We start from the raw sequence: 13794 nt of genomic DNA on the forward strand, positions 1-13794 counted from the left end.
CCTACAATACCCCAGGCCTATAATTTCTCTAACACAGCTCCACTTCCATACTTTCAAAGTAGGATTAAATCACAGAACCCCACTGATAGCGGGGTCATGTTTTATGTGGATGGTAAGCTTCTCGTACCTTCATTATTTCTCTGTTGTCCATATTATATTCTCCAAATCACTGCCCTCTCACACTTTCCCCTCCCTCAATCCAGATTTTCTCATACTGTACTTTCTCCTTTTCAGAGTATTCCTAGTATGAGAAAATCTGGACTGAGGGAGAAGGAAGTGTGGGATGACAGTGATCTGGAGGAGAACATTATGGAAGTACAGGAAACGTACTATTCATATTAAACAACAGTGTGGATGAGCGTACTGTCTTTTCTGTGAATGCACATAAGACAACAGAAATACACAAAAATATGTTTCCCTACTTTCAGAACTGCTATAGAATAAGTTTTGAAATTCTGTCTTGGTGTGCCATATAATTAAGCATCCAGATTTTATACTTAAATTAATAATCACAGCACAACTGAATAGCAACAATGGGATATAAACAGAAATGTGCATCTCGCTTTGGGGGCATTGCTGAGTATTAGTATTTGAAGAATAATATTTATCTCGCCTTTCCAAACAGCTCTCATCACACTCAGCAGGATATCAACCCGTAAGATTTGTGCTAAAGGTTAATGAAGAAAGAACCAGCTTTGCAGGCCAGAATGAATATTCCAGTTTATGGAAAACAACATTAACACCTGTATACTACTGACATCATGCTTTCAAAGTGAAGATAGGTCACCTTACTTTTAATTTCACACATGCACATAAGTGGTAAACATTCAGAGCATTCTTGTTAATGATGCCATCTGCTGCCTCCTCATAATTGCATAATGCTCAGGCTTCCAGACAAGATGTAATGGCAGCAATACACAAACCTGCTGACATTTACAGTGAGAAAATTTATGATCACCCATCAGCTCAAAACAAATGTGTTTGCATGACTGCTAGTGCTATAAAATCATCAACTACATGGAACAAGTGATGGTAGAATAAATAATGGGTTTTCATCCATGCATGTTTTACACAAATCATTAGCAATTTGTTACTCACGTACAACAGAATCTTGAGCAACAGTTACTTCTTGGAAAATCACTCTCTACCTTGCTAAGTTAAAGCTGTACTGTTGAACCATACTTAGTTTTACATGATCTCATCTACAATATCATAGATTGATGCTTTACTAAAAGGCTAGATTCAAAAACACATGTATCAGGGAGTAAGTCCCATTCAGCTCCTTTGGATTTCTATATTATTTTCAGCTGATCTGAAAACGACCCAATTTCCACTTCATTTTCTTGAAAACTAACTGCCCTTGTTGCCAATTTTGGCACTACTGACTCTATGGCTCTGATGCATAACAAACGTTAAGTTGCCTTCTGAAAAGACTTTTGGTTTGTGGGATTGCTATGCATTGGCAAACAAGTGAACTCTAGAGAATATCTAGCCAACGTTGTGTCCAAAACCCACTTGTCCACCTGCTCTTCCACATGTGGGCAAAGTGCAGTAATCTGCCCCCAACAGACCCATACACCAGGGCAAGTTTGGTGTCAGGCTGAATATGGAGACTTTTGTGACTAAGGTCCTGCGTGCCCCGATGAGTGCTCTTTCAGTTCTAACATGCCTTGAAACTTTCACACGGGAGCAAAAAGTGGTTCTGATTAGTTCTGAAAGAACTGCAGGGCTTTAGACTTGTGCTTATCTTTCTCAGCGATGGGAAGCAACTTTTTCTTATCTCAGGACTCTACTAATACCACGTCCAAAACGGAGTGCTGACTAGCCTGGCCTGTGAATCTGGGTCTACATCCCAATTCCACAGCCAAATATTCTGGTGCCCCACAGAATTGGCTGACAGACCCCTGGACTCAAACTGTAGCAAATTCCTGGGAAGAGTTAAGCAGTTAAGTTTGAGCTCCAAACAATCTTCATTTGGGGGAACTATACAGACTCCTGAAAAGATCAATTGTACAGCCAACAGGATAAGCAGCAACAGGCAAACAGGTTCATAGTGGGAGCCTCAGGCTTTGCATGGGCAGCAGAGCTGCTAATATGGAGTCCTGTGAGGTCTGGATTGCCAGACTGAAAACGCATAAGCTAATCATGCTTGTGCAACAGCAGCTTTCATCACACAATGGTCACCAGTACGCCATTATCCAGGCTGCAGTTGATCAGTGGACTGGGATCAATATTCTACCTGTCTTTGGATTAGGAAATGCAAACCTGTATTTCATAAACCATTACCAAGCCGAGAAATCTTTCAACAATAACAAGAGATTCTGCAGCCTTTTTGCGTTCGCAGCAGCAGGAGAAACAACAATCTTGAAGTACATAATAAAACTTAACAGAGTGCAATAAAGATACAATAAAACATGAACAATGGATGGTCAGAATCAAGAAGTAATCAAATAAACATATTACATTTTTATTCTGCATCATGGAAAAGTTATTACTGTTAATTATAGCACCTATTTCATGGTCATATTCATAATTTAAAAAGACAGATGGATAGCAGACTGCTTCCAGATGGTGAGAAAGTAAGTTGAAAATAAATGTTTAAAATACAATTATTAAAAATTAGCTAATCTCAAGCTAATTATTCACATGGGATAATAATACTGTCAAAAGATATTCTGTTTAAACCACATTTCCCCCTTGGTGCAAAAGGGATACTCTCACTGAAGAATCTGTTCTCCCTGTGAAACACCTCTAACTATTATGGCTTATTGAAGAGCCCATTGGTATCCCTATATCTGTGGAATTTCCTGTGACCTTTATTCTCTTCTAAACCACATGATCAATTTCCCCTTCCTTGGCATCCTTGGCAGTGTCCCGACAAATGAAGAAACCATTACTAATTGAATAACTAGCTGACTGTAATGCGAAAATACATTGCTCTAAATATTTATTCTTTTCTTTTCTGGAGTAAAATGGAAATATTAATAGTTGCAGACTAGCATTCCAATAGAACAGATTTTGTAAAGTTATTGACAAAACAAAAACACTTGTACAATATATAAATCAAGTTAGCTTTGTCAGGAAGAAAAATCCAAAGAAAATTGAGCAACACACATACAGAAATATTGGTGGCAATCCTAAACAGTAAGCACAGCAGATAGATGATTTAAAAGCAGACTTATTACCAAAGGGTTGTATCCAATGTTAGTCCTACTCAGAGTAGAACCACTGAAAATAATTTCCATGAATAATTTAGCTTCATTAATTCTAGCCTCTCTCCATATGAACCTCCCCTGGACCCCGAGATCATCTTCTGAGGCCCTTCTCATGAAAGGTCCAGAGGGTGCCAACATGAGGAGTGGCCTTTTCTGCAGGGAGGTTTGGCTGGCGCCTTCACACCTTATACACACAAAAAGTTCCTCTTCAACCAGGTCTTTGGCTGACTGACATCCAGTGCCCTTTTAAAATGTATTGTGGAAAGGGGGGTTATTGGGTTGACTTTGTTTTTGTTGTTATTATGCATTTTCTTTTTTTATATAATGTGATCTGCCCTGAGATCTACAGGTATAGGGTGGGTGAATGAATGAATTTATTAATACGGTCACAGACCAGCCGCAACACACACAATATCGCAGATCATAAAAAAATAAAAAAAATCAGAAATACAAAGGACAATATGAATATAACAAGGATTTAAATATAAAAATTAAAATTAATTATTAGCGTGCTCCCCGTAGTTAACATTTAGGGGTTTGGTCATTATGGACTACCACTTGCTTCCTGCGATTGACTGCAGACACACAGAATTTGGCTCCATTTAATGTAGTCTTGGGATTCTTGTCCTCTACCAGTAGTTTTAAACTATGGAGTTCCGATACTTTCCTGGACTTTTGCAAAACAGGTGTAATAAAAGTCAAACGTATATCCTCATAAAGACGGCAACGTAATAGTACGTGTGGAGCAGTTTCAACTTCCAACGAGCCACAAGGGCAGACCCGTGCTGTGTATGGTTTACCCTCAAATCTGCCCTGAAGTAAGGCAGAAGGGAGAACGTTGAATCTGGCAAGGGTAAAAGACCGTCTGTATTTGGGTACCTGAAGACCTGACAGATAATTAGCTGGAGAGAAACCTCTCCCATGGTCCCTTATTGCTGGGTGTTTGATCATTTCGCTCATGTGGCATTGTAATTCTACGTCCCAGATACGCTGGCGAATTGTAGTCCTAGCTTTCTCGAAGCCTGTCGCTATCAGGGTCTGCTGTGGGATCCCCAAGCCTTTAAGCTTTTCCAGCAGTGTAGCTTTCCATTTGGATTGGTAGGTATCTAATAAGGTTAAAGGTGCCAGCCCAACCGGGAAGAAAATAAGCTTTAGCCAATACAGTGGTACCTCGCAAGACGAATGCCTCGCAAGACAAAAAACTCGCTAGACGAAAGGTTTTTCCGTTTTCGAGTTGCCTCGCAAGACGAATTTCCCTATGGGCTTGCTTCGCAAGACGAAAACGTCTTGCAAGTTTGTTTCCTTTTTCTTAACACTGTTAATACAGTTGCGACTTGACTTCGAGGAGCAACTCATAGAACGCAGTGTACATAGTAGCCTTTTTTGAGGTTTTTAAAGACTTTGGTGATTTTTGAAGCTTTTCCAGAACTTCTTTTGCAGCCATTTGGTAAGTTAAGTTTTTAAAACTTTTTTGGGGGGTTTTGGATTTTGGGTTGGGGTGTTTGGAATTCAAGGACTTGGTGTTGGGGAGGGGTTTGCAAGAATCTGGAAGCTTGTGTGTTTTTTTCTGCATTTTTATGATTTTTTGTGACCATTGGTGCACTCTGCAGTTTTTTCAAAAAAAATTCTGGATTTGAATTTCTGTGTGCTGGGTGGCTGGGGGAACAGTTGGGGGGGGGGTTTGCAAGAATCTGGAAGCTTGTGTGTTTTTTTCTGGCATGGAGAGGTTGCCAGTTCTGATGTTTCTGCGGCTGAAGACTTTGCAGCGGAGTTCCTGGAGGTTGTGAAGACGGAGGGCTACGTTCCACAGCAGGTCTTCAACTGCGACGAGACCGGGCTGTTTTGGAAGAGGATGCCCAAAAGGACTTTCATCACACAGGAGGAGGCCAAGTTGCCTGGCCACAAGCCCATGAAGGACCGTCTGACCCTGCTCTTCTGTGCCAACGCAAGCGGCGACCTGAAGATCAAGCCCTTGCTGGTGTACTACTCAGAGAACCCACGGGCCTTCAAGAGACACAAGATCGACAAGGAGCGGCTGAGTGTCATGTGGCGATCCAACAGCAAGGCTTGGGTCACACGTGTGCTGTTTGTGGACTGGGTCAATCTTGCTTTTGGCCCTGCTGTCAAGCAGTACCTGCTGGACAACGACCTGCCGCTGAAGGCTTTGCTTCTGATGGACAATGCTCCTGCCCATCCTAAAGGCCTTGAGGTGGACTTGTTGGAGGAGTTCAGCTTCATCAACATCATGTTCCTGCCGCCTAACACCACACCACTGCTCCAGCCGATGGATCAGCAGGTCATCGCCAATTTCAAAAAACTCTACACCAAGGAGCTTTTCAGGTGATGCTTCGAGGTGACTGACTGCACCACCATCACCCTGCGGGAATTCTGGAAGGACCACTTTGACATCGTCACCTGCTTGAAGATGATCACCACGGCCTGGAATGGGATCAGCCAGAGAAATTTGAATTGCGCTTGGCGCAGCCTGTGGCCGGACTGTGTGGCACCAAGTGACTCTGATGCACCAGAGTCAACAGTGGTGCAGGACATTGTTGCCTTGGGAAGGACCATGGGCCTGGAGGTCACAGAGGAGGACGTCTGCGAGCTGGTGGAGGAGCACGACGACGAGCTGACGACCGTGGAGCTGGTCGAACTGCAGGCAGAGGCTGCGCAGGAGCAGGCCTCACTGGAAGAGGAGGAAGCAACTGAGGAACGGCTGTCCTCCGAAAAACTGAGGGACATTTGCCTGAAGTGGAAGGAGGTGCAGACTTTTGCAGAGCAGCACCACCCTGAGAAGCACGTGGCACATGACGTTGGGAACATTTTTGATACGAGGGTCATGTCGCCTTTCAGGGAGGTGCTGAAAAGGCGGATGAAGCAGCAGACTATGGACAGGTTCTTGAGCAAGAAGCAAAGAGTGGAAGAGGAGCCTTCTTCGAGTGGTCCCCCAGAGTCTTAGAAAATGTACTGTACACTTTGTTGATTTTTAAATGTTTTTCTGTCATGTTTATAAAGTTAATTTATTTTTCCTTCAATTTTTGAACTGCTCTTTACAGTATGTGTGACTTTAAAGAGCAGTTAATAAACTGTTGTTGTACCAAATTTGGCTTTGTTTGGACTTTTTTTGACCATAGGAACGCATTAATTGATTTTCAATGCATTCCTATGGGATTTCGTGATTCGCAAGACGAAAAATTCGCTAGACGACAAAACTTGCGGAATGAATTAATTTAGTCTTGCGGGGCACCACTGTAATGAATCTTCAATATCCATATCCGAGTACTGATAGGAATTTGCCCAACCTCCAAACAGACCGCTATGTTGGATATGCAAGAAGGGATCCCCAGCAGGCAGCGGGAAAACTTAGTTTGGAATGCCTCTAGGAGAGTAAGGTTTTTAAAGCTGCAGATCTGGGATCCATATAACAATTGTGGTAGTATTTTGGCAGCAAAGACCTGGGAGTCTGCCGGTATGTGTTGGCCCCCTTTCCCATAGAAGAATCTTATTAACGCTTTGGTAGATCTTTCTGCATTTGCAATAGTATTATTAATCTGAAAGCGCCAGGAGCCCCTTTCCTGGAAGGTTAAACCCAGGTATTTAAAGGTTGGTACCTGTTCTATTGAGTCTAATCTCCATTTGTGCCTCCTCCTTTTTTTAGAGAACACCATGACTTTGGATTTGTTGTAGTTAATTGTTAGTTGTTCGATGCTGCAGTATTTAGTAAAAGATCTCAAAAGTTTTCTTAATCCAACGCAAGAAAAAGAAATTAAAACTGTGTCATCCGCATATAAAAGGACCGGGAGGGGCGTACCAGCCAATTTGGGGGGTGGGGTGGGCATTTTCTTTCTCCATATTTCCTACTAACAAGTTGATATAGAAGTTAAATAGAGTAGGCGCAAGGACACACCCTTGCCTGACCCCCTGGTGGATTTGGATTTCCTTGGATAGGTGGCCCTGTCGGTCACACCTTACCCGGAGGTATAGGGTGGAATACAAATTTAATAAATGAATACATAATTAAACAAACAAACAGTCTATTCTGAGTGTAACTTAGTTGGATACAATCCAAAGAAAGTATTTTTTTCACACTATAATTATCAATCTCAAACAACAGCAACTTAGTGTAGCATGCACAAGGCTTTCTTCCATCATGGAGCCTAAAGGGACATACATGTATGTTTGAATCCAAAGTAGCCCTATGTGAACATTCCGTCAGCGCAAGGTTTTCTGCTTGTGCAACTGAGTATTTCCTCCTCTCCTCCCCTGGCACATTTCCTAAATCTGGTCTAGGGGTTCCTCCCATTGTGCAAGTAGAAACCCATATGCTGATAGGACTGCCCTTGGTTCCCAGGCAGTCTCCCATCAATGCAATGACCAGACCCAGGCATCCTTTGTTTCAGCAAGGTATTGGCCTCATGTGCCCTGAGACGTCTGGGGTCCAATACACCTTAAATGTTAGAGGCTGTGAGAGGCCAGAAAGAGATGAGTTTATTATTTGCTTCTTTATGTAGCTTTAGTGCTCCTGCAACTTTCCTATAGTGTCACTTTTCACAGGCAGAGAATTGCGCATGGTAGAACAAAGGACTAATTTAGGACATTTCCCCCCCATACAGGCAACCCCCCCCCATTTACACAGGGGTTACGTTCCAAGACGCATTGGTGAAATCACATAGAAACACTTTTTCCTTATGTCAACTGAGGACAAGCCGGTGACGGGAACAACCAAGATATAAGACAGTACACAGGAGACAAGTGAACAGAGATAGGAGAGGGCATATGGGATGCAGCCAGGGGCGCCGACTTATAAAAAATATTGGGGGGGAGCCCGCAAAAGCTCATGAATAATAATAAGCTCATGAATATGCAGATAAAGTGGCGCCGCCTCCTCGTGAGCGAATAGGGGAGAGCATGCTGCGCCTATTAATCAGCTCCGAAGGAAATTGGGTGGAGCTTTTGCTCGGGAGGGAGGGCAGGAGGCATGCAGCCCGACCCTGTGCATTTTGGGCTGGGGGAGGGGCGGCGGTGGCGCTCTGCTGGAGGGGCGCCCGAGATTATTGGGGGGGCAGAGCCCCCCCAAATGAATTTTTGAGGGGGCTCGGGCCCCCTCAGGCCCCATGGACTCGGCGCCTATGGATGCAGCTAGGACAGAAGATCTGGACAGCAATGAGATGGCTGGTAGGGGAATTTGGTGGGGAAATGTCACTGAGAAATTCTAATATGAAAATTCCAGGAATTAAAGGAAGGCATGCTGGGAAGAAGCAGAAAAGGGACATGAGAAGGGAATGTGGAAGGGATCAGAAGAGCCGATAGAACAATATATATGTGTGGAGGATGGAATCAAGGCATAAATATGTTAGTATTTAATTAGGTTTTAGTCCAATACCAAGATAAACAAACAACAGATTCCTATTTTGAAGAGCATGAACTAATCAGAAAAGAGGGTCTTGAGAAAATGGAAACCAGGAATTATTTTAACAATAAATATATATAGAGAAAACTATATATTAATATAGATATATAGTTCTATAGACAATGAAAGAGATGTGTGTATATAAAAGTTGTTTTAAACTAAAGGATTCTTCATAAATGAGACAGCAAGCACAAGAAAAGCAGGGTGAAATTGTGCTAGAAAAATGTAAAATGTAATGGTTCTGAGGATTACTAAAAGATTGGGACAGAAAGAATCATAGAATAGAATCATAGAATCATAGAGTTGGAAGAGACCACAAGGGCCATCGAGTCCAACCCCTTGCCAAGCAGGAAACACCATCAGAGCACTCCTGACATATGGTTGTCAAGCCTCTGCTTAAAGACCTCCAAAGAAGGAGGAAGGAATGGAATTAGAAAATAGAAGTACAGAGGAGATTTCATCATAGAATAGTAGCAGAAAGTAAAGAAGTAGAGAAAAAGTTCCTAGAAATATGGGGGGAATTCAAAACCACAATCTATACGGTTGAGGCACAGTTTGAAACATTCTAGCTACTTGAGATTTGTGAAGCCAAAAATCTATTAAGCAAATGTGAAATGGAAAATTTGAACTGTGCTATAAGTTCTTTGTGTCAGAAAAGTAACATTCATCATAAAACCAATACAAAAACCTTTATGTATCTTTTTCTAGGTGATTTGCATGACTTAGCACCGACAAAGAAGAGGTATCTTGGCATATTTCTTCCTTTGTTACTTAAACATGGGAATGAACAGATACACAATCCATTTTCCTTGTTTTAAAAAATTCTGCATGTCCAATTAGCATCAGTACACTATTTCTGTAAACTGCTTTGTGTGCATTTGTTTTTTTACAATCAAGCAGTGTACATGATTTTATGAAATATAAATAAACAGCTAAGAAACTAAAAAATACACTGAGAAAAATGTAAAGAATATTGCTGAATGCAGTTGTAAATGTGGATCCATTTTATGTCCCCCAACCAGAGAAAGGTGAATCTGTGTGCAGGAATAGGTTTCCATGCTTAGATGTGCAAGGGGCAACTGTGGGGGCACAAAATCCCCCATGTCCAACAGCCACATGAAGAGACTCTGATTTAATGATCTACATGCACAGCAACAGATGGCACACCTACTGCATCCAACACCATCCTCAGTGCGCACACCACGTCTCCCTTGTTGGGGCTGGGGACATGATTAAAAAGGGATTAGACAAATTCATGGAGGATAGGCCAGCTATTTGCCATAATTTTCAACATGAATTTTCTCTTCTTTCAAAATCAGCATTGGTATATTTTTATTTAAAGTGCTGACTGCAGATAACATAGCTAAATAAATAAATAAATAAATAAATAAATAGATGGCTATACAGCAAACTCAGAGGTGGTAAAGCATTGAGTTGCTGGGAGCTGACAGCGAGAGAGGTTGTGGGCTCCAAGAGGCATCTGTTTTTGGCCACTGAAAGGAAACAAAGCTGGGCTAGATGAAACTTTGCTGCTATGGTTCAGCAGAGCTCTTTTTATGACCACAGTCAGATACTGCTTTTTTCACTAGTGCAAATGGCCTTTTTGACGAGGGGGAAGCTATAGAAGGAATTACAAGCCCATGACTTTGTTTTTCTGGGAAGGATCAAACTGCAGAATAAAATAGTCTGATAAAATATCCATTCTGTGAATCTGACCATTTTAAATACTTAAATTATTATTATCAACATTCTGAATAATTTAAAGGCTGCTAGTTGCAATTCTTTGTTTGAAATACATGCTAAAAAAAGATAGCAGAGCACGACAAAGTAAGGGCATGAGCATCAGGTTCAAGATAATTAAGAAGCAGCACACCAACATTAAGACAGTAATGTCATCCCATCTGCCAAATCCTACATTTAGTTGGAGCTATGCCTTTTGCTTACTGCTGCTTCTGTTACCCACCTGATCCTTAGAGACCTCTTTTGCTGGAGCATTTATGCCAAGTTTTTCCAGAGGATAGACAATCTGTCGTCTTGGTCGCACGGGAACCATGTAATGAAGGGCAGATGTCAGGGAATGGGCACAGGGATTCTGGAACTGAAGGACAACAAGCTATATTTTAGCGCAGATAATGTCATAAAAGTGCATCACAGATGTCTGTAGCGGTGCTTTGTGAATTTAAGAATCCTTTATCCTCTTGATTAAATCCAGAAGAAATATCACCAAAAAATAAATAAACACTCTCAGAGCAGAGGAATGGATTGCAGCTAATTCCTGACACTAATGAAGATAATTATGAGAGTAATTATATTACTATCTCAGTGGGAACGACAGATAAACAAGTGGTTTGGTTTATGGGATTTTGTAGCACAAGTAGTTTCCCCACAGGAATATATTCCTTCAGTGCAATCATGAATCATCTTCATCCATGCTCATTAAGGACGTTACATGCTTACTGTTCACCTCTGGTTGTTTGGCAAAGGAGAAGTTAAGCATGCACATAGAAAATGCACATGAAGTAAAAAGTCATTTTCATTCAAATACAAACGTTGTATTTCATTCAAATATAAACGTTAATGAAGTAGCATAAACGTGAAGGAAATATCTCCATCCTTCCATAAATACAGGAAATGATTAAAAATACATTTACCTTACTGCAAGTTTAGGTAAATAATCTGCATTTAAACAACAGTTGGGGAGCAACAGGAAATGCAAAAAACAAAAAAGTCCCCCCCCAAAAAAGTCTGGAACCTGCTGTTTAAACAGAAATGACATCCCATTAAAAAACTTAATTTTCTTCAGTGTAGAAGAGAACCAAGTATTTCTAATGCTTCTTTTCAGCTGCATATACGGTATACCCCCATTTCAGCTGCATATACGGTAGTTATATTCAGGCATTCAATCAATCAATCAATCAATCAATCAATCAATCCCATATACAATTAGAATTACGCAAGGGGAAAGGAGGGCCAACTTCTCGGGCTGCACACACACACACATCAGACAAGGTTCTGAAGCAAGGAGTCTTCTCTACATGCAAAAGCTTCCCCCATGTGACCAGGGTTCCAAATCAACAGGCTGCCCAATTCAGATCTTTTTCTCTGCTATGTAGATGGCGGCAGAGCCAGGCAACAGGGATGCAAGAGAGGGGATGGGGCCTGCAAGCATGATCCTACTCATGCCTCATGTATTTCTAATTGTGTGAGGGCTTGAATGGCTGAATAAGGGTAACGGTAATATTTCAGGTCATAAAATGTAACTTGCTCATCTGAAATTGAGATCTTAAAAAGGGCTACGAACAGCAAGAGCACTCGGTAACTGTGATCCAAAGAGCCATGTGCAACATTCCATGTATGCACTGAGACTTGTCCTGCTCTCCCTTCTCCTGGCATCCCTTGAAAAGGTGCTTCCAGGGACTAGGGGAGTCATTTTCCAGAGCTTAAAAGAGGCAATGGAGCATGGGGAGCATGTGCAGAGGTATTTCTTTGGATCGAGGCCCATTCCTTCAGAGTTTACACTGTCTTTTTTGTACAAAGGACATTTTCTTGAGCCCTTGTTCAAAATCAGTCCATCTTCAAACATTTGAGGCTGACCTACCAAAGCTTATGACCTTTTGGTTCCTAATGCTAATGAATATCAAGATGAGAGAGGGTGCGGGGTCATGTATTTGAAGGAAGTCCTTTGAGAGTCCTCTGTCAAGAGCTGAGCATTCAACTGTTCAGTATGAGATGAGGGAGTAAGGCTGCATCCACACTATTCCTTTAAAGCACTTCCCCCCCTCCAAAGAATTCTGGGCACTATAGTCTGTTAAGGGTTGTTGGGAATTGTAACTCTGTGAAGGGTAAACTACAGTACCCAGAATTCTTTGAGGGAAAGAATGTGTGTTAAAAGGTATAGTGTGTGCAGAACATACTGAAATCTGAGATCCTTATATTTTTATCCCTCAAATTTATGTCCAAGTATGGGAACTTGGATGTAAAGGTTTAAAAATAAAGCATGATGTGTAGGTGGCAGGTTTGCACCCTTATTTTATAGGGAATTTCTCTAAAATGGCTATCAATGTGACTACAGCTCTAGCTAAAGCAAGCTGAATTCCTCAGGTAACCTCATCGTAACCCAGTCGATACCATTATTTTAAGCAAGTAAATATCAATAATGAAAACAATGTAGAAAAAGCTATTTATTCTTTTTTAGGCTTTACTATTGAGCCATTTTGAAATGAAGTATCCTAAACAAAAAGCTTGTCCTATGCACACTAAAAGGAATGTGACCCAGAAGCCCATTGGATAAAAGTAAGGTTGGGCCCTAGAATTAACTATTTAAAAAGGAACTGCATGAAGAATCTTCTTTCCTGGAGGTTTTCAAGAAAGTTCACAACGTAGCTCTTGCTGATGGAAATAAGTTGAGACAACCAACTGACTCTCTTCTAATTCTAGGATTCTACATAGAAAGCACACTTCTGTGGATTTTAAAAGACAAACAGATGCGACTATACACAATACATATAATATTAATAATTAGTAATTAATTATCATAATATATCCTTCTGTGTGAGCTCTGGGTATCTCTATTGGTTGTATTTATTTCTAACTATGTAAGTTAGAAATGGTTTCCAATTGTTACACGTAGGTGTACATTTTTGTTGGCAAATTCTACATACACCCAAGGGAAAGAATAAATAAAATTAAAAACCAATCAGCAACATTTACATATATAAAATCAATCTACTTCTTGACTAAATGATTATAGTTTACCTTGCCATCTTCAGGCTGAGGATAAATAGGGTAATAGAGACAAGATTTGTAGGCTAGTCGAAGCATCTCCTTCATAAAATGTTTTGCATAGTGATGAAAGACTGGATTCAGTGCAAAATGGTAAAGGTGACCATGCTCTTCCTGCTGGTGATGACTGAAATAAATAAAGTCTTCAATGTTGTAGTGTGAGCGAATATATTCTATATCCTGGAAAACACGAATTCAATATACTGATTAAGGAAAGAGCTGTGCTTCTGTTTTGGAACAGCTATAATGCAAATATTTGTATTCGTTTTTCTTTCAAGAAAGAGAGATCACTACCACCAAGGAAGTAACTCTCCTGCACAAGTTCCATGTCAGTGGGATTTGTGCAGATCATTTCCCAGTTGATTGTACTGTAAAATGAGACCATAT

General features: G+C 41.0%; 1 protein-coding gene across 5 annotated transcripts in view; it reads right to left on the reverse strand.

Moving 5' to 3' along the window:
* Positions 1 to 13794, reverse strand: part of CFAP61 (cilia and flagella associated protein 61) — a 130674-nt gene that overhangs the window by 73736 nt on the left and 43144 nt on the right. For all 5 annotated transcript variants that reach the window (XM_081205956.1, XM_081205957.1, XM_081205954.1 and 2 more), the window contains 2 exons: positions 13381 to 13587; positions 10589 to 10723 (listed from right to left, as the gene is read on the reverse strand). In XM_081205956.1, coding sequence (XP_081062082.1) covers positions 10589 to 10723; positions 13381 to 13587 — 342 coding nt within the window. The remainder of the gene's footprint in view (positions 1 to 10588; positions 10724 to 13380; positions 13588 to 13794) is intronic.

The sequence above is a fragment of the Podarcis bocagei genome, assembly GCF_964188305.1.
Source record: "Podarcis bocagei genome assembly, chromosome: 8".
Lineage (NCBI taxonomy): Eukaryota > Metazoa > Chordata > Lepidosauria > Squamata > Lacertidae > Podarcis > Podarcis bocagei.